The sequence below is a fragment of the Saccopteryx leptura genome, chromosome 5 (genome assembly GCF_036850995.1).
Source record: "Saccopteryx leptura isolate mSacLep1 chromosome 5, mSacLep1_pri_phased_curated, whole genome shotgun sequence".
In the NCBI taxonomy this organism is placed as follows: Eukaryota; Metazoa; Chordata; class Mammalia; order Chiroptera; family Emballonuridae; genus Saccopteryx; species Saccopteryx leptura.
In genome coordinates this window covers 183,240,691-183,262,091 of record NC_089507.1, presented here as the reverse complement: position 1 = coordinate 183,262,091, position 21,401 = coordinate 183,240,691, and the positions used below count along the sequence as shown (strand labels likewise).

At 36.9% G+C, this 21,401-nt stretch overlaps 1 protein-coding gene across 4 annotated transcripts in view; it reads left to right on the top strand.

The window, feature by feature from the left end:
* The window catches only part of MACROD2 (mono-ADP ribosylhydrolase 2), a 2,059,933-nt gene that overhangs the window by 1,981,384 nt on the left and 57,148 nt on the right, over positions 1–21,401 (top strand). For all 4 annotated transcript variants that reach the window (XM_066387117.1, XM_066387118.1, XM_066387116.1 and 1 more), the window contains one exon: positions 7,078–7,152. In XM_066387117.1, coding sequence (XP_066243214.1) covers positions 7,078–7,152 — 75 coding nt within the window. The remainder of the gene's footprint in view (positions 1–7,077; positions 7,153–21,401) is intronic.

The following is a 21,401-nucleotide window of genomic DNA, read 5'->3' as shown; positions in this document are numbered from 1 at the left end:
TGGAAAAGTTGTTGTTGGGCAGATGAAATATATTATGCTCACTTTGTTAAAGATGGTGCTGCCCACGTGGAGGCCGTTGCCCAGATGATATTAATGTGTGTTGGGGGCGGGCTGTGGGCAGGCAGAATCCTTGTAACTTGGGGCTTCATTTTGGGATTAAGCCTTTCCCACCCTTTTTGATGTGGGGTAGTACAATCCCATCATGCCTCAAATAGGTGACTTTGTATTAGAGACTTCCCTAATTTGTATATTGGATTAAAGGTTTTGGTTTCTACATTACAAAATGGGGGCAGAATGGGAGCTTGTGCTCTTGGTTCCTGAGATTATCATTAGAGGGGAGAGCAGAGAGGAGAGCAGAGAAAGGCCACGTGGAGGAGGCCAGGAGAAGCAGCCAAGATGGCGGAGTGTTGAATGAGAAGCCAGTTTGTGCAGAGTTTGTGCAGGGAGAAGGAAGGAGATGGGGAACAGAGGTCAATAAGTCTGGTGAGCTAGAAACCTTTGATTCTAGGAAACTCGGATAAGTCAGTAGCTTTGTGAGCACTGAATGTGAGTGGGTTTTGGAGCCCAGTGTGTGTTTTTTACTTGCCCGCCAGGTGCAAGCTAGGATTAAAGATAATGGCCCGCCAGTTTTTGGCTCCGTTGTTTCTTTACCGACTGTCCGAATCCAATGTGAACCTGCATGGGCCAGGTGGCTGTGATGGTGGCCCTGGCTACTGGCTTTACAATTATAAAGTGAGGCAGACCGGGAACTTGCTCTCTCAGTTCCTGAGATTAGCATTAGAGAAAGGAGAGAAGAGAGGAGAACAGATAAAGGCCACGTGGAGGAGAGGAGAAGCAGCCAAGATGGCAGAATGCTGAAGGAGAAGCCAGTTTGTGCAGAGTTTGTGCAGAAAGAAGGAGATGGAGAACAGAGGTGAATGGGGCTGGTGAGCTAGAAACTTTGATTCTAGGAAACTCAGATAAGTCAGTAGCTTTGTGAGCAAAGAATGAGTGGGTTTTGGAGCCCAGTGTGTGTTTTTACTTGCCTGCCATTGCAAGCTAGGATTAAAGATGATGGCCCACCAGTTTTTGGCTCCATTGTTTCATTACCGTCTGTCCAAATCTAATGAGAACTTGCATTAGCCAGTGGCTGTAATGGTGGCCATGCCTACTGGCCATACACTCCCCCAGCATTTTATTGAAAACAACCAGAGCGCAGCAGCTGACGCACTGATAAATCCGTAGACAGACTCTCTCTACTTCCTTAACTTCTCCTTGAAATGAAATAACTGAGAAGTAGTTTCCAGCCGCTAGGTTGGAACCCTGCTCAGCGTTAGAGGCAAAAAATTCCTCATCATTTCTCCTTTGTGGAAGGTCCCCTCAGTAGTACCATCACAAAAGCTTTTTATCATCAGATGGAATTAAACCAAAGTTTAAATAAAACACTTGTATTCTTCCTGATTTATAGATGAACTTTTAATAGAATTCTAAGTCAGCTTATATTTAGAACCATCCCTGCTTTCATGCCTGTGGCCTAATCAGATTTTTTTTTAATAGTGCCAGGAGAGCCTGTGGTGGGAAGCTTAGCAAGGCAGAGGGAGGCAAGAACAGAAAGGAATCAGGATGGAGGTCAAGGATAGCAGGTCAGAGACAACCAAAACAAGAGCAGATTTGCCTTTGTTTACTTTGCCAAAGGGGAAAAATTAACTTGATGGAAAAGGTAATTAAGCTTTTCTTTTTCCATCAGGGTCCAGCCAAGATTCATATCCAGCTGTTCTGTTTTACACAGTGATGATTCTTTGTGAGTCGCAGAATTAAGGATGGCCAGTGTGGCACCGAGGTCACATGGCACTGCCTCCCCAACTGTTAACCTTTATTTTGTAAATAGGTAGTAAGAATCTTAGAGTGAGGACTGCCCAACTGAGGTAGGCAGATAATGAGGGAAGCCTGGAAATGTTTACCGAGAAGTGTTGTTCCCAACAAAGAAAATTTGACCAGGTCAACAGATTGGCATTAATTTGAGAGAGATTGTCGGCTCAATGCCCTCAGTTTCTAGGTGCAGAAACTGAGATTATGAAAAGGGAATGGGTTTTCCTAGAGTTACAAAGCTTGTAGTTGTAAATTTAGAATCCCAACCCCAAGCCTGTGTCCATCCATCCCAATATGACTGATTTTATTTGCTCCTATTTTTCATTAACAACCTACAGATGAATATCATGCCCAATGTAATAATAAACTGGTTTGCACCCATTTACCAGTTGAAAATTGAAATATATTTTTAAACAGAAACAAAGTTAGTGGTGTATGATGGTAGTTTTCCCAGCAGTGTGCCAGACTCAGTACCTGGATTCAATAACTCTGGGAGTGATTGGCCACCTTTTAATGGGGGTTAATGAGAGCATAATGAAGATAAATGACCAGCCGCCATAGCTCATTGGGCCTCCCCATGCTCAAGGCAATGTTCTGTCTTCTGGACGCAGTTACTTCTCAGGTAACTATAGTTTAGCCTTGTATATCCAGTTTCATGAGACCAAGCACAGTTCAGATCATGGCCATCTGAATGCTCTGGGAATGCATTACAGGGTGTGTTTGTCCTGTACAGAAGAATAGTCATTGCAGAGGTTCAATGGGACCAGAACTGGCTGTGGAGACTAGTTTATCGTGAATAAGCACACTTTTCAGATAAAGAAAAACTACTTTATTCTAATTACTTTCCACAATAAGCCACTGATTCAAATGAGCAGGCCAGGATAAATGTTTTGTTTGGTATAATTGCTTTTATTTACAAGAATCAAAGAAAATCCAGGTGATTGTGTTTCTGTGCAACTTTTGCATCAAGCTAAGGTACTTGTTTGTGGATGTTTGTTTGTTATAGACCAAGAATATTTTACAGTGCCTGACCAGGCAGTGCTGCCATGGATAGAGCATTGACCTGGGACAATGAGGACCCAGGGTTGAAATCCTGAGGTCTTTGGCTTGAGTGCAGGCTTGCCAGCTTGAGCGCAGGCTCACCAGCTTGAGCAAAGGGTCACTGGCTTGGCTATAGCCCTGGTCAAGGCACATATGAGAAGCAATCAATGAACAACTAAGGTGCTGCAACTACAAGTTGATGTTTCTCATCTTTTTCCCTTCCTGTCTGTTTGTCTCTCTGTCTCTCTGCCTTTCTCTCGCAGAAAAAGAAAAAGAGTATTTTATGTATAAGTGTTTTATTTTGTTTAGATCTTTTTCACCAACAAGACTGCCTGCCACTACTCTAAACAGTCACCAGGGGCTACCTCTCTTACTAGGTGACTTCTGTACACCTCCTGGCTTGAAAATGTCTTCAGAGACAGTTACTCATCCATACAGTTTTTTACATTATAGTCACCTCTAATTTTGATGCAATGTGTTTCTTGCGCGTTGGATTATGTTCCTCATTTATTAAACACATCTCCATATTTTTTGGTTATTTCCTTAAGACAAATCTACCTTAAGAATTTAAGAATTGTCATTGTTGATGAATTAATGGAATGGGCATCAAGTTCTGTAGCTAGTTCTGCAATCATAGTACTAAAAATCTTTTGTATGATGGCAGTGTCATTAGCATTTAGGTATGAATGAAGTTATTTTTAACTTTTTGGGGGTCATAGTTTCCTATGAAAATTTGATGAAAGCTTTTCCTCCAGAAAAATGGAACATATGAATGAAGAGAGGCACACATTTTTCATATTATTTCAAAAGGGTTGTGGACCTCTATGATATATTCAAAGATCCCCAAGGGTTAAGAACTTTTCTTCTAAGAAACATTTTTTTAAAGAAATGGCCTTTATTTTGATTTATAGTTCAGTTATGTTTATTAAAGATTTAATAGTTTTATAATTTATCATCACAATTTAAATCTGCACATGTACTATTCAGTGTAAATTTGTGTAATTGCATTAAAAATAACCTACTTTTTGAAATTTATTTTTTATGTTCTTTTTATTTTAACCTATTCTAATTTTTTTGCAAACATTTTTTCCAACTTTGTAAATGAGAAGATTTTTTAAAAATTTATGGAAGAATTTATTTTTTATTCTTGTTAATCTTAAAAAGTAACCAAGCTTTAGAACTTTGGTTTGACGATTCCATTTAATATTTACATTTGAAAAAAAACTAATAGAACATCGACCTTAAAGACTTTGAAAGTCAGAATCTACATATAAATTTAATTTCAGTTCTCTGCTATTAAAATAACATTGACTGAATCTCAGAATTAGGTGAAAACTCTTTTTTTTAACATTGCCACATGATAATTTTTAGAATCAAATAAAATGTGGGATTAAGAAAAAAGAAACTCATAGATATGGACAACAACATGGTGATTATCAGAGGGGAGGGAGGAGGTGGGAAACAGAAGAGGGTAGAGGGAGAATGGATGGTGATGGGAGGAGACTGGACTTGGGGAGGTGAGCACACAATACCACATGCAGATGATGTGTCGTAGAATTGTTCACCCGAAACCTATATAGTTTTATTAACCAATGTCACCCCAATAAATTTAATTTAAAAATCAAAATAAATGTGAATCCAAAATGATGCAAGAATTTAGTATATATATACAACTCCATTTCTCATGGTCATTTGTAGAACTTACATAGAAACAATAAGATCTTTTAGTGACCATATATACTGGGTATATTTTCATTGCCATTATGAATAATAATTTTGTATTCATGTACAGTGCAGTTTTAATCACTTCCTAAGCAGAACAGTTCCACTGTCATTTCAAACCTGCAAGCAAGTATAATGTAATGGGATTTGTAATTTAAAACATTGAGGATCTAAATTTAGCTTAAGTTCATGAGACTTGAAATTTAAATAGCTCTTTTAATAGAGAAACTGTGGTGGCACAAATCTTCCATGTCCACCTGGTTACCTGTGATGATGGGTCATGTTGGTATGAATGAAATCCTTGTCTTTGCATATAACAAGGTATATTTCTGTACACACAGAAAATACTCAATTGTCATATTCTATGATGCATTGTCTTTCAAATATTTTATTTCTAAAATTAAGACACCGTCTTAGGATTGATAATATGTTATAGTACATTTGGTTGCATTTATTGTCTAATACTACACAAAATAATATTTCAAATAATGATGGTGTCTTGGATTCAATGAAATTCACTGTATAGATTTGAGCACATAAGGTCATAAAGTGCCTTAAAAATGTTACAGCAACTCCTCAGGGAAATTGAAATTTAAGGGTTAATTAATTTGCTAAAGACACAGATTTGGGGGACAAACAGGTATTCATTTACCTATCATAAGTGAATTATCAGACCATAGATTTGTAAGCTCAATATAAATCACTTTTTAAGACATTTCTTCTTCTATAGTATCTGGTGCACAAGCATAATCTTTATGTAAGTTAGATTGTATAATGAATTTTTGTTGAGTGTAAATGAATAAATTTAATTATGTACAAAATCTACACAAGACTACATACTGAATTATATCATTTTCTATAAACAAGTAAAATTAAAACACTCTCAAAACTAAAATTTAGCCTGATCTATATAGTACATTTTTTTTAGTACTTTTAAAAATCATTGCTTATTTTCAATGTTAATATGGGGGAAATAAGTATTCAAAGAGTATTTTTTAAATTACATGTTAGGTTCTAAATTAAAAAGGCATACTTTAATAGGAGCTGGTGGTTTAAAACAACTTGCTGTGAGAGCAGTAACAGTTTGGAAAATGTGTCTATACTTAGTTTTGCTTCCAAATTTGGACTTTGAAACTTATTGTCAGTCTCAGAAAGAAATAAGAAGCTGTGCAGATAATTAAACATTTGCCTTGGGGGAATTATTTGCATTTAATTAAAACCATACACTATGGGTGTATACTTGCTTCAGGAGTTATTAAATTTGAATCATATGTTAACTAACCAAGTGTCTCGCTTGTCCATCAAATATTGGTTGCAGTAGGTTTGAGAAACAAAGTTTCTCATAATAAGCCATGATATTTAAAGTCATCTCCCAGTTTGGGGAGGAAGAATGGAAAAGGGAAAGAAAAACAAGGGATGTGCTACTTTAGATTCTACCTAAATCAACTGTTAAGGAATTAAAATACAACTGCATGATATGAACTCAGTAGAGAACACATTTGGAAATTATACAAGTGCCATTCTACTGTCCCAGATTTCATGGCCACATGCATAAAAGATTAGCTCAAGTTTTTCTGTTTCTTTAGTTTTCTACCCATTTAAGTGCATAAAAAATCTCCACTAGATTGTAACCTCTGTGAGGGCAGAAATTGGTAATTTGTTTACTGCAGACTCCCCCGAGTCAGTAACAGTGTCTGGCACAAAGATGGCCCTTAATAAATATTTGTAGAATAAATAAAAAACCTATTTTCTATTTTTCTGCTGACCTACTCATGGTTCTTTACGATGGTTTTTTAAGGAGCCTCCAGAGAGTCCTCAAACATCTAACAGAGGACACTTTCTAACTTTTCAGGTGTCCTCAGTCATTGGAAAACTTTTAGCTACTGTTAGGTATATATTATATGACCAAAAAAGGACAAACTTCCCACATTAAATGTGCTATACAAGGGTGATATGAAATTGCACAGAACAAAAGGTTTGCATTCCCCTTGGCTATTATTTTACTGGTACCGTTCCTCAGGAAGATAAATTTAATTACCACTGGATTTCAAATGTCTATATATGGCTTTTTCAAAGACTATTATACAAGAACAACTACAGTAATGAAAACATTAAGAACATTAAAATTAGATACTGCTTTCATCTTCTCTATTTTGCTTTCCTTTCATATTTTTTTTGCACAGTTCTTCTAAAACTATCACTGATGCAGAAGGCCTGCTTATATTTTCTTTTTTGTTGCAAAAAAGATGGCCCAACCACTTCTACCATCTTTGCCTTGCAAACTTTGTGCAGACAGACATCTCATGAAGTATTTTCAGAAAAGCTTATTTATTGGTAAAAATAATTTTAATAATTAAAAAAAAACAATAAATTCTATCCCCAAATATAAATCTATAATATTTGTGCTAGAAACTGCTCTATGTCTTGGATAAAAATGCTGACTAGAGATTTTACTTGTTATGTCAGATTCTGCAAATGACAATATTACAAAGGACAGTGAAATAACAGATCATTCTGTGTGTGATCAAGATCATCCTAATGGTAAGTTATGAGATCCTTTTTCATTTTTTTTTCTGTTGAGGAATATTGCCTTTTTAAAAACTCAGATTTTAGTTTTTCTGGAAAGAATGGAAACTAGTAACATTTTATTAGAACTAAATACCAGGTGATTAGTAGCAGCCACGTTTCAAAGAGGAATTTGCTGTCCACAATCTTCATCACGCATTTTATTTAGGCTAGGCTGGCTTTATTTATTTTTGTTACCTGCCTAAACTCTGCAGGCATTGGGTTTACAACTACTGAAATGAAGACATAATAACAAGGAGAATAAATGTGAGATGCGTAGAAAATAGATCCAGGAGGTAAATCTATAGCATATCCTTTGAATACCATGAAGAGAGAACGAAACAAACAGAAATAAAACAATCCTTAGAAAAATAAAGGTTTCTAATGCAAACCAGTTCTTCCATTCAAAATATAAAAGCCCACATTATATTTATAGGAAAATATAATGCAAATACAAGGAGAACAGAAACCTACAAAGGCTTATGGAATTTATAGAGATCAATGATAAAGAAAGGCTTTTCAAGCAAATAGGAAAGTCAAAATCAGGTTACAAGCAAAACCACCAAAATCAGATTACCTTCATTCACAACTTCAAATACTAGGAGAAAATAGAGTTAACATTCCCAAAGGGCTAAAGAACACTGTTTCTATATTTAGGGACATTAGTATTCATGCATGAAATTATGAGTAAGATTTTTTTCAGGAATACAAAGATTAAGAAAATATACCACCCAAGCATTCATTCTAAATAAACTTACAGAAGGCCTGAACAAAAACCATAAATATAAAAAGGAAGGAAAACTTCAAGATTCAGGAAGGCACGGTTAGGTAGTTCTGTATGATAAAAGACTCATTGTATGTGTGACAATGTTGACATAATTGTTTCTAACTAGTATCAAAATATCTTACTTAAATGTTTCCTTTTACCTTTGAAAACTATAGTATATATTTTTTAAAATAAAAAGAAGATAATTTTTCTCTCAATAATAAAATTTTAAATAAATTAGACCATTACTACATTACTCTCACTGAAGAAAACCTGACAACTTAGGGGGTAAGAAAAAATTATATATATAAAAAATATATATTTTATATATATAATTATTTATTTAATTATTTATTTATATATTGTCTCATTTATATATAATGTCTCAGAGAGAGAGAAGGAGAGAGAAGAGAAAGATAGAGACAGAGAGAGCCTAAGTTTATTTAAAGAAATCAGAGAGCTAACAAGGTAGAGTATTGTCAGGCTAGCTTAAGGGAGAAAATATGCAGAGATGTGTGTTCAGAACTGGCAACTGTTTATACCTAAGGCATTTGCTAATTCTTCAACAGGTATCTTCAGTCTCATTGTTCAAAAGTATAAAGGGCTTTGGTAAATCCTTTGATTCTTGGGTTGAAACCCCAGAGTTATGTTCCCTAGCTGATAGAACAAACCAGCAGTAGATTAGCCTTCTGAAAGACTGCTGACCAACTTTTAAATAATCTGAAGACTTGCCTGACCAGGTGGTGGTGCAGTGAATAGAGCGTCGGACTAGGATGTGGAAGACCCAGGTTCGAGACCCCGAGGTATGAGCGCGGGCTCATCTGGCTTGAGCCCAAAAAAAGCTCACCAGCTTGGACCCAAGGTCGCTGGCTTGAGCAAGGGGTTACTCAGTCTGCTGAAGGCCTGTGGTCAAGGCACATATGAGAAAGCAATCAATGAACAACTAAGAAGTCCCAACGAAAAACTGATGATTGATGCTTCTCATCTCTCTCCGTTCCTGTCTGTCTGCCCTCTTTACTTTACTATCTATCCCTCTCTCTGACTTTCTCTCTCTGTAAAAAAATAAAATAAAATAAAAATTTTTAATAAATAAATAAATAATCTGAAGACTTATATTAAATTAATTCAAATCAGATTGCTAGTCTCTCGGTGCCCTCAAAAAAAGTAAATGTAACATATTTATTAGCTGAAAAAGAGGTTGCTAAAAGTTTCAAACCATTTGCATAAACAACACACATGTACAAAAAAATAGCCAGAATTAATGAGAAAACAAGGCAAAATGAAAACCAAAGGAACCATCAAAAAAGGGAAACCACTGGGCTGAAAATATCAGTGATAAACACAAAGTATAAAACATAAAAGCTATGTAAAAAAAATAAAGACAAGATTGAAAAATTTAGCTGAGAACTGGAACTTGAAAACAGAAAAGAGAGAGAAAAGAAAGTCTAAAAGTAAAAAATGCCACAACTGAAATGAAGAATTCAGTGAGAGAATTTGTGGTTAGCAATATATTCAACACAGATGAAAGAGAACTTGTGAACTTGAAGTTATATCAAAAGAATATATCCAAAATAAAAACAGTAGAAAAACACAATATGGCAAACAGTAAAGAAAGGGAAAAGATATAGAAGATAAAATAACGGTCTGTCACAGGGAGTTGGGCAGAAACAATATTTGAAGAAACTATGTTGAGACATTTCCTACAGTGTTGAAGGATATCAAGCCACATATTTCAAAATTCTTTTAAACTCCAATCAAAATAAATCCCCAACTAAAACCATCATAATAAAACTGCTGAAAATCAAAGATAAACCAAACATCTAAAAAGCAATCTTCAAACTATGGGATTGACAGCTGACTTTTCAATAGATATAATGGAAATAAAAGAACAGTACAAGAGAATAACTACCAACCAACAATTCTAAATCCAGAGAAAATGTATGTTTCAAGAATAAAGGTCAAGTAAGAGTGTTTCAGTCCAATAAAAGAAAATTTCTTCACTGGAGAATTCTGGTATTCTCTAAGTAAGATGATACTGATTTGAGTTAGAAGCTCAAAGATGAAGGAAAAAATTAAAAGCAAGGTAAATGGTAATTATTGAATAAGTCTAAATTAATTGATGGCACAAATCAATAGAGATGGTTATGATAACAATAATGTATTACCTATGTCCTTTTATTGATCAGTGTCACCCCATTATATTTAATTTCTAAATAAAAAATGTATAAAAATAATGTATTCTGGGAGTCAAGATATACTTAAAATGTAATTCAAAATTAAAATTTTAAATAAGATATACTTAGAATTAAAATATATCTATTACAATAATGGTATTTATTGGGATGAAGTAAATTAAGTGTGCTAATATTTTTTCATTGTCATGGAGAATAAAAACACCAGTTAACATTAAAATATAATATTTCTGTGATACCTAAGTCAGGAAGTGAGCTGAGTCCTGTGATGTCCCAGACAAATACTTGGAGAGACATCCCAGACCAAAGTATAGAGAAGAAGAACTCAGGCAGAGCCCAAAAGACCCTTTGAGATGAGTAAACAGAGCAGAGACTTATGAAAAGCCAAGTTATCTAGTGTAATCAGGGTAGAGTACTGGAGAGAGAACTCCACCAAGGGGACTCTAGAGATCTACTAAGGAAATCCCTTAGGTCTTCAGCTGAGTACTGACTGACCAGTGCATGCACAAGAAGAAATTACCAGTGCTTGCATGAGAGGCTGCATAAAGAACACTAAAGGATTTGAGGCCTCCACAGGGCTGGGAGGAATGCCTGTTCCCCTAGACCAGACTAGAAAACCTAAAAATTTATAGAGGGCTTAGAAGGATTTTGCCTCAGTACTGAACCAAAAACAGCAATATAATAAATGCTGTTCTTGTCCTCCCTGATTTTGGTTGAAAGCAGGATTTGAAAAGGTCAAACTGTTTCTGAACAAATAAATAAATCCCAGAATAAAGCTCAAAAATATTAATATAAATATATCACATACCCATCAGAGTAATTGACAAAATTACTTTGTATAAAAAGAAGTACTGCATGATAAATCTCCATAAATCTTCATGCATCTCTGGGTTTTCTGCATGTTTTACAAGCAAAGACCCTGACTACGTTTGTTTTGGCCACTTATTTCAAGAATATTTGTATAGTGAACAATTGTGGAGTAGGCTTGCTGACAGCCTTGGAAGATAAGAATAGAGCCCCTCCCCCAAGAGACAGACAGGCTAACTGTCCATTATAAAATATTGAAATCCTCTGAGATCAAGCTTCCCCCCTATAATACAACCCACTGAGTGTGCCAGTATTACTTGGTCACCCAATGGGAACTGAGGCTCAGGGAACAAGTGCAAGTAGTCTGGATGCTCCTACTACTGTGAATAATAAACTGTTCTTCATTTCTGGCCTGGGAGTCTGTCTTCTGTCAGTAGCTAGGGAATAGTGACTAGCTAACTTATTAATTTACAAGCAGGATAAAATCTCAGACCCTCCCCAATTCTTGACAAGAAGCAGAAAAGCATGGCCAATAGAATAAATCAATTCAGAAATGGTACAAATAAAATAATAGTATAAAAGGTTATGTTAAAAAATTATTATTGTTTCCACAACTTCCAGAAGCTAAAAGAAAGACTTCCCATGTTAATTAGAGACAGGGAAGATATAAAAAGGCCCAAATTGAATTTCTAGAGATGAAAAACAAGGGCAGATATGAAAATCTTACTTGATAGAAATAATGGCAGATTAGACACTGTAAAAGAAAAGTTTAGTAAATTTGAAGCTGTAACAATAGAAACTATTGAAACTGAAACAGAATAAATGACTAAGAAAAAATAAAAGACTATTGGTGAGATATGGGACAACTTCAAGAGTAATTTCAATTCCAATATATATGAATTAAAATGTCTGAAAGTAGACATGAAAGGGAAAGACAGAAAAAATATTTAAAGTAATAATGGCTGCAATTTTTTAGAAATTTTATGAAAACTATGAACTTGTATATCCAAGAAGATTTATGACCATGAAGCAAAAAGAAAAAGAAAATTATACTTATGTACATCATAACCAACTTGCTCAACATCAGTGATAAAGAGCAAAATCTCAAAAATGATCTCAAAAGGAAAAGACAAGTTACATAAAAAGGAAAAAATACAAGAACAAAGTAAAATCTCATCAGAAACTAAAAACTACAGTTACAGGCAAAGACATAAATGAATCTCATAAATATCATATTAAACTGAAGAAGGTAAAAAAGCATGCATACTGTATAATTAATTTATGTCAACTTTTAAAAGCAGGAAAAATGGCCCTGGCCGGTTTGCTCAGTGGTAGAGCATTGGCCTGGCGTGCAGGAGTCCCGGGTTTGATTCCCGGCCAGGGCACACAGGAGAAGCGCCCATCTGCTTCTCCACCCCTTCCCCTCTCCTTCCTCTCTGTCTCTCTCTTCCCCTCCCACAGCCAAGGTTCCATTGGAGCAAAGTTGGCCCGGGTGCTGGGTATGGCTCTGTGGCCTCTGCCTCAGGCACTAGAATGGCTCTGGATGCAACAGAGTGATGCCCCAGATGGGCAGAGCATCGCCCCCTGGTGGGCATGCCGGGTGGATCCCAGTCGGGCGCATGCGGGAGTCTGTCTGACTGCCTCTCCGTTTCCAGCTTCAGAAAAATGCAAAAATAAATAAATAAATAAATAAATAAATAAATAAATAAATAAATGGCAGGAAAAATAACTATAATACTGAGAAAGATGTGCTTAAGTGATAAAAATGACAAAAAATCTAGGTAGTTAACTACTACAAAAAGTAAGTATCCTATTAAACTTGGTGATGGGAAGAGATACTGCTTGGACTATGAGCTTGTTTCTTTCTGGGCTGGATGCTTATCATAAGGGTGTATAGATTTTCTACTTGCTTTTGGTTATTTAATTGAGTTCTGTACATTTTGTATGTGTACATTCCTGTATATTGCATTTTAATAAAATATTTAAAATAGGAAGGAAACGGGACAGGTAATAAGGTAGGAAATAAGAGAGAACAAAAAGAAAGGAAGTAACAAGGGAAGAGTTTATAAAACAAAGATTGTGGTGAAGCTCAGGGGTGTTGCACACAATTCTGACTTCCATCAAAGTAATCAAAAACTAAAAATCCTACTATGCTATGGGTTGTGACAATATTAGGTTTAAGAATAATTTTGAAAATTTTTATGATAAACACAAGAGAATTAATAGAGTTTTAAAAGGCTATCTTACCTTCTAAATTTCCCAGAAAGATCTTACAACTATGAAAGTATAGTCAGTAATGCAAATGATAATAAAAGCAGTGTAACTCAAACACATTATATCGAATAAGATGACAGAAATACATGCAAGTAATTATGATAACGAATGTATTTAAGTTACTGTGTAAGTGTTAAGAGCAATCCATTTGAGTTAGTTTCAATAAAATACGAATGGTTTAAAAATGCGAAGTTAGAAAAAGGTATATTTGGGGAACAAATATCAAAAGAGAACATGAAAAAACTATTTTAGAATTTATCCAGTTCAACTTCTAGCAAAACGTTTCAAGAAAGTTTGTCATTTATATCAATAAATGTAAATCCCTGATTAAATATAACAATGATGTTTTTTGTGTGTGTGTCAGACCATACAAAAAGATAAAATATGAATAAAATCCAGTTGGAAATACAATGGGGAATTTACAGATATAATAGTATCAGTCAATGACAGAATAAATAGACTAAAAATGACATGGGATCTTTGAAAAATGTGATTAACAGTGCCGTCCTACTGTAGGTATGGACAGGCTGATCAATGAAACCAAATAAAGAGTGTAGAAATAGAACCAAGGAGAGATGGGATTTCAGTACATACTTAGGCTGCCATTTCAAAGACAAATGACTCAATAAATGGTATTAAGACAACTATTTGACCATTTGGAAAAATAAGCTGAATCCCAATATCATTTCTTTCACCAGATTAAATTCTAGAAGAAGCAAAGATGAAATGTAAAATGAAACTATAGGAAGAACCAAAATGTATTTTCTTTAAAAGTTGAAATAAAGCTGACTTTCTGAGCTGTGTATATTTACACACAGACAATGCCTGTATAAAGTATACACACACACAATCAATAATATGTATACAGACATAAGTCAATATATATCATAAAATAGAGAAATGGCTAAATCTAAGTACATATATAAAATTAGACATGATAAATAAAGGTTATAATCACATTCCAAAGAAAAACTACTAGGAAAAATATACTCAGCTTAAGTGACAAAGGATTTTTTATTACAAAAATCAAGACCTCATAAATCCATAAGAAAAATAAACAACCAAAGAGAAAGATGGGAAGAGAACTCAATTATAGTTTACGAAGAAATATAGTCATATATGAAGGCATAACCTGTCTATTACTTAAAGAAAGACAGACAAAAAAAGATTAAATTTGAATGTTTAAGTGGGATTGAAAATACATAGAATTAGTATGGATACAGTGTCCAAACAAGCTCAACAACATCAGTGAGAGACTAATGGGCATAACCTCCTCATCAGTAATTTTGACAAAATCTCATAAAAGGCAAAATGTTCATATTTCAATCCAAGAATTATGCTTTGGGAATTTATCTTAAAGTAACACCCACCAAAAGTATGAAGATATTTATATATTCATTGTAATACAGTTTAATGGCAAAATAAGGAAACATCTGAAAGTTTGTACATAACGTGGAATATAATGCATCTTTTAAAAATAAGATTTCAGGCCTGACCTGTGGTGGCGCAGTGGATAAAGTGTCGATCTGGAACACTGAGGTCGCTGATTGGAAACTCCGGGCTTGCCTGGTTAAGGCACATATGGGAGTTGATGCTTCCTGCTCCTCCCTCTGCCCTTCTCTCTCTGTCTCTCCCCCCACCTCTCTAAAATGAACACATACAATTTTTTTATTTATTCATTTTAGAAAGGAGAGAGAGAGGGAGAGAGAGAAGAGAGAGAGAGACAGAGAGAGAGAAGGGGGATGAGCAGGAAGCATCAACTCCATATGTGCCTTGACCAGGCAAGCCCAGGGTTTCAAACTGGCAACCTCAGCATTTCCAGGTCAGGTCGATGCTTTATCCACTGCGCCACCACAGGTCAGGCTGAACACATACAATTTAAAAACATATTTAAAATAAGATTTCTGAAGAAACTGTAATGACAGTGATTCTAGAATACATTTATTTATGTCTGTGTGTGTGAATATGCAGACATATACACAAAGACACATATGCATAGAACAGATACATATATTTATAAATATACATATACAGTATCTACATGCCTATGTAAACACACTCATGAGAATGATATCAGTTAATAATATTAACAGTGGCAATCCCAAAGGTGTAAAATTATCTATAATTATCAGTACTTGTATGCATTTTTCAGTGTTTCTATAAGAAAATTACCTTTCTTTAGTAACTACACACAAAAAAAAACAATTTTAGAAATAACTGACATTAGGAAAGTCTTGTTTGGAGAAAACTAAGGATAACTAAAAGATAATCAAATTCACTCTGAATTTTGTTCTTAATCTGGGGCCCTTTTAGACATGGTAAAAGTAAAATTTTGAAGAAGAGCAGCCAACAAGTTTTAAGTTTAACAAAAGAACACAATTCTTGTTATCTTTAAGACAATCATCAAAGAAACAAAGTCTTTGCTCTTTGGAAGATCTAAGCATCTAATAATCTATAAACAGTACAATGATATTGTTGTTGCTATTGGTTAAAAATAACCCATTTACAAAGTGAGTTTAGGTTTATCCTGTAGAAATGTTTAATTCTAGATTGATGTTCCCAGACCAATTTTTATGAAATTAATGAAAACATTAGCTTGAGTCATATTTAATCATCAGGACTCCAAGAAAAAAAATCATGTGATCTATTTCTAAAGAGTGAATGCATTTTTGAATTATCTGTACTAATGGTCCCCCTCCTATTAGTATGGATGATTGAGTTAACTCTATAAAAAATGTACATATAACTTGTGGGATCCTTTATGTTCTTTTGTTTTCTGTCAGAAGGGATTAGTGCAAAGGACAGTGGGTGGAATTCAACTAGACCAAATGTAGGGAGGTAAACATAAAGCTTGCCTACATTGGGTCAAGAAAGCGGGGTGGAAGGTGCGATGTCTGAGTGCATTGAAGAGCAAAGTGGATGGACTGGACTCATCATTGACACTCAGCAGGTCTGGGTGTGGGCAGGGAACTCACACATACCTCCTCTGTGTAATATGCCAAATCCTGACTTGGTTCGGGTATAAACAAATATGACTGTTCTTGAATTTCAAAGTTGTACACCTCATTTCTTCCCTTATTTTTTACTAACTTTATTTCAGAAAAATTAGAAAGGAGGAACTATATGTATTTCCATTTCAATCAAAGATTGCTGCCCTGGCCGGTTGGCTCAGCGGTAGAGCGTTGGCCTAGCGTGCGGAGGACCCGGGTTCGATTCCCAGCCAGGGCACACAGGAGAAGCGCCCATTTGCTTCTCCACCCCTCCGCCGTGCTTTCCTCTCTGTCTCTCTCTTCCCCTCCCGCAGCCAAGGCTCCATTGGAGCAAAGATGGCCCGGGCGCTGGGGATGGCTCTGTGGCCTCTGCCTCAGGCACTGGAGTGGCTCTGGTCGCAACATGGCGACGCCCAGGATGGGCAGAGCATCGCCCCCTGGTGGGCAGAGCTTCGCCCCTGGTGGGCGTGCCAGGTGGATCCCGGTCGGGCGCATGCGGGAGTCTGTCTGACTGTCTCTCCCTGTTTCCAGCTTCAGAAAAATGAAAAAAAAAAAAAAAAAAAAAAAAAGATTGCTAACATACGTAAACATGTGGTTTTAACACAGTGGTGGGATTCAACTGGTTTGCACCGGTTCAGCAGAACTGATACCCAATTTTTGGTTGAGTTCAGTGAACCAGTTGTTAAAATGGCACTTGTAATCAAGGTTCTCTCTAAGGTGGGTGCCTGGATAGCCGCCCAATGTGTGAATCACAAATTTACATTCCTTACTCTTTTTTAACGTTCACCTGTACAACAGCGTATTTTAAGCGCCCATAGTAATGGTTATTCCGTCCACATATGAAAAGAATTTGACAGAACTATGCTTATAATATTTATTTGTTCACTTCATAAAACTCATTATACCTTTGATGAAATACTACATTTTAATTCCCTTGTGTTTGTTACTTTGGTAAACAAACATATAACATAAAGAGAAAAAGTGCCCAACAACCAGGGAGTGACGACAACTTGTATTGTTTTTTGTCAGGTATTATTTAATATTTTTTGTTAATATTTTAAAACTCTTTCTTGCCCTGGCCAGTTGGCTCAGCGGTAGAGCGTCGGCCTGGCGTGCAGGGGACTCAGGTTCGATTCCCGGCCAGGGCACATAGGAGAAGCACCCATTTGCTTCTCCACCCCCCCCCCCTCCTTCCTCTCTGTCTCTCTCTTCCCCTCCCGCAACCAAGGCTCCATTGGAGCAAAGATGGCCCGGGCGCTGGGAATGGCTCCTTGGCCTCTGCCCCAGGCGCTAGAGTGGCTCTGGTCCTGGCAGAGCGACCCCCCCCCCAGGGGCAGAGCATCGCCCCCTGGTGGGCAGAGCGTTACCCCTGGTTGGCGTGCTGGGTGGATCCCGGTTGGGCGCATGCAGGAGTCTGTCTCTCCCCGTTTCCAGCTTCAGAAAAAAAAAAAAAAAAAAAAAAAAAAAAACTCTTTCTTATAACATAATCTAGTTTTATATACCTCTTTTATTGTTCATATTTAAATATTGAATGCATGAAATAATAGCCTACCTTTCGGTATATCTTTTTTATACTTAAAACGATCATTAGGGCAGAGAACCGGTTGTTAAATTATTTAAATCCCACCACTGGTTTAACAGATCAAGGGTGGAGCAAATGAAAAAGGCAGGGGAGGGAAGGACTCCACTGAAGTTTTGCAATGGCCTCTCATCCAGCCTGAAGTGCGGGGCCTTGCTAGTCGCAGAGAACAGCTCTGGTGTTCATCCACAGCCACGGGCTGCCCGCACTGGTGGGCCACCGTATAAGCTGGGCCCCAGCCCTGTTAAACTGTGACCTTCTTATTCCTGATAGAATTCCTCTAAAAATGTATCAAGTGGAACACTGGGACTGGATACACACGAGAATACAGAGTGACTGCGTCTACTCACCAAACTCTCTCCTCTCCCTTCATTGTACAGATCACAAATGATGAGTTCAGGCCCCAGCAATGACCCTGAGAGTTCCCCATATCCACAGCGGTAGAGAATGAGGCTCCCTCAGTACACAGTGACAGTTTCCTCTCGATATCATCTTCCCAATAAATGTCAATGTCACTAGAAACATTACCAGGAGCATATCCTTACATATTGCCAAAGATAGAGAGAATCTAAGACATTATCTAGTTTTTTCAGCCTTTAAAAAAATAATAATGAAATTAAAGCTCAAGAAACATCTAGTTTTGTTTTGTTTTGTTTTTCGGAGTTCTTTCAATAAATATAGTGTATAAACAGCTTAGTAGCTTAAGGCACTTACTTATCGCTAAAGGGTATGATAGGAAGTAAATTACACTTGCTGGTGGTTGCTATTTATAGACATTGATAAGTACTATAATAGAGAGTAAATTAAATAGTTATTTACTGATCACTCCTTATAGCAAGTGCTGAGAAGGAAAATATGAGTAAAACACAATTTCTATCTTCACAGCGCTCATAAGCTAGTAAGAGAGGCAAATGCAGACACAGCTATATTACAGTGTAGTAAGAGCAATACACAGGTGCATGAGCAAAGGAACTCCATAAGCATAAGCAAAGATATGATCACTTTGAATGGTCTCCAAAGGTGAAGAGGGTGCAAATGAGTCCGGGGGAAAGATTCTTTATGGCTTTCCCCTCCATATTAAAGAATTCTGTGACTAGCAACATGACAGTAAATAATAGAAAGCACAAACGGAATTCTCAGACATTTCAGCTGGGAGTGTATAATGGAGCAAACTCTTTAGAATTTATTAGATCTTTAGCATCTAGTAAAGCTAAACATGTATGTTTCCTATTCCACAACAGTTTCACTGCTGGGGTTATACTCAAGTGATATGAGTCCATATGCCCACCAAGAGACATGTACAAGATATTTTTAGTAGTATTATTTATCATATCTCCAAATTGAAAATAATTCAGCATCTATATAACAGAGTATAATCAGACAATGGAATAGTATACATCAATGAAAAGCAATGAACTGATATATGTAGCAACGGGGTTTAATCTCCCAGAAAACTTGTCTGGAAAAGTAAGATACAAAAGAGCATATACTGTATGTTCTGTTTATGTGAAGTTGAAATGCAGAATGATTACCTCTGGGGGTATCTGCAGCTGCCCACAGAGGGAGCAGAGCCACCGGTGCGAGAGGGTTCTTGATCTGGTGGTGACCGCACAGGGAGATGACACATGTTTCTATATTTAAAAACCTGTATTCTTAAGACTTGAGTGTTTTATTATAGGCATGCTATACATCAGGAGAAGCGCCCATCTGCTTCTCCACCCCTCCCCCTCTCCTTCCTCTCTGTCTCTCTCTTTCCTTCCTGCAGCCAAGGCTCCATTGGAGCAAAGTTTGCCTGGGCGCTGAGGATGGCTCTGTGGCCTCTGCCTCAGGTGCTAGAATGGCTCTGATTGTGGCAGAGTGACGCCCCAAGATGGGCAGAGCATCGCCCCTTGGTGGGCATGCCGGGTGGATCCCGGTCGGGCGCATGCGGGAGTCTGTCTGACTGTCTCTCCCCGTTTCCAGCTTCAGAAAAATACAAAAAAAAAAAAAAATTAAAGGGAAAAATAAAAGCTTCGCCAGGTAAAAGGGATTTGGAGTCAAATTAACCCAGTTAAGAATTTTGAAAGTAGACTGGGAAGCATAAGACTTGCTTTACAGGGCTGACACAATGATTAGAGAAAAGGTGTATAAAGTGGTTAGGCAAAGCCTGGCATTTCTATGGACTCAGTAATTTGCAAATATAACTTCTATGCTACTGTTTCTTAAGATTTAATGTGCAAGCACAACACTTGAAGTTTTGTTAAAACGTACACTGTGATTCTGGAGGTCTTGAGATGGGGCCTGAAATCCTGTGTATTTGAAAATCTCCCAGGTAACCCCAATGTTCTTTGCTAATGGACCATACTCTGAGTAGCAATAGGGAGAAACAGGGATGAATGGGGTTTATCAACAAGGGAAAGGTCTTAATCAAATCGATATTTTAAAATATATTACTGCTAGCAATTTATTATATATTACAGGAGAAAAAATTATAGATGCAAGAGAGAAATAATACATTCCGAGTAAGAAAAGGGACAGCGGACTAGACAGGATAAAAGAAGTATTTTTCAAAATCATCAAATTTTGGTGTTTCATTGAATTTTAGGAATGATGAGAGACAACAACGACAGCTTGAGTTTCTTTTTAATTTCTTTTTTTATCAAGAGAGACAGGAAGAGGGACAGAGAGGAAAAGATAGACAGAAAAGGAGAATTATGAGAAGCATCAATTCTTCATTGAGGCACCTTAGTTCTTCATTAATTGCTTTCTCTTATGTGCCTTGACTGGAGGAGGGGCGCTGTAACTGAGCCAGTGACCCCTTGCTCAAGCCAGTGACCTTGGGCTTCAAGCCAGTGACCTTTGGGCTAAAGTCAGAGACCATAGGGTCATGTCTACAATCCCATGCTCAAACCAACAACCCCGAGCTCAAGCTGGTGAGCTGGTGCTTAATCCGGTGACATCGAGGTTTTAAACCTTGGTCCTCTGCATCCGATGCTCTATCCACTGTGCCAACGCCTGGCCAGCCTCCTTTTAATTTTTACTTATTGATTTTAGAGAGAGAGGAGGGGGAAGAGAACAAGAGAGAGAAACATCAATTTGTTTTTCCACTATCTATGCATTCATTGGTTGATTATTGTATGTACCCCTGACCAGGGATTGAACCTGCAACCTTGGTGTATTGGGACATTTCTCTAACTAATTGAGCTACCCAGCCAGGGGCAATAGCTTGAGGCTTTTAGCTTCCATGATCAAATATATAAATATACTATAGTTGTATTTTTAAAACAGATGTTTTTGATTAAAATTAAGTTCAAGAAGAATGGATGTAAAAAAAACCACTTTTTTTTTCAGAGTTGGTCACACAAGCAGAAAATGAACCAAGAGGAAGTACTATAACCAGCAGATTAAGTATAGTTGTATTGAGGAGGAAGGTACAAAGATGAGAGGTTGTGTAAGTCAGCTTTGCTGTAGTGACAGGTAACCCTAGAAGTCCCAGGAGTTTACAACAACAAAGGTTTACTGTGTCTCTTCTGGGCTCTGCTCCACTTGTTTCCAGTTCAGAATCCAGGCTAAAGGAGCACACTCTTAGGAGCAACAGAGTTGGAGGAAACACACAATGGGCCTTGAAGTTTTCGCTT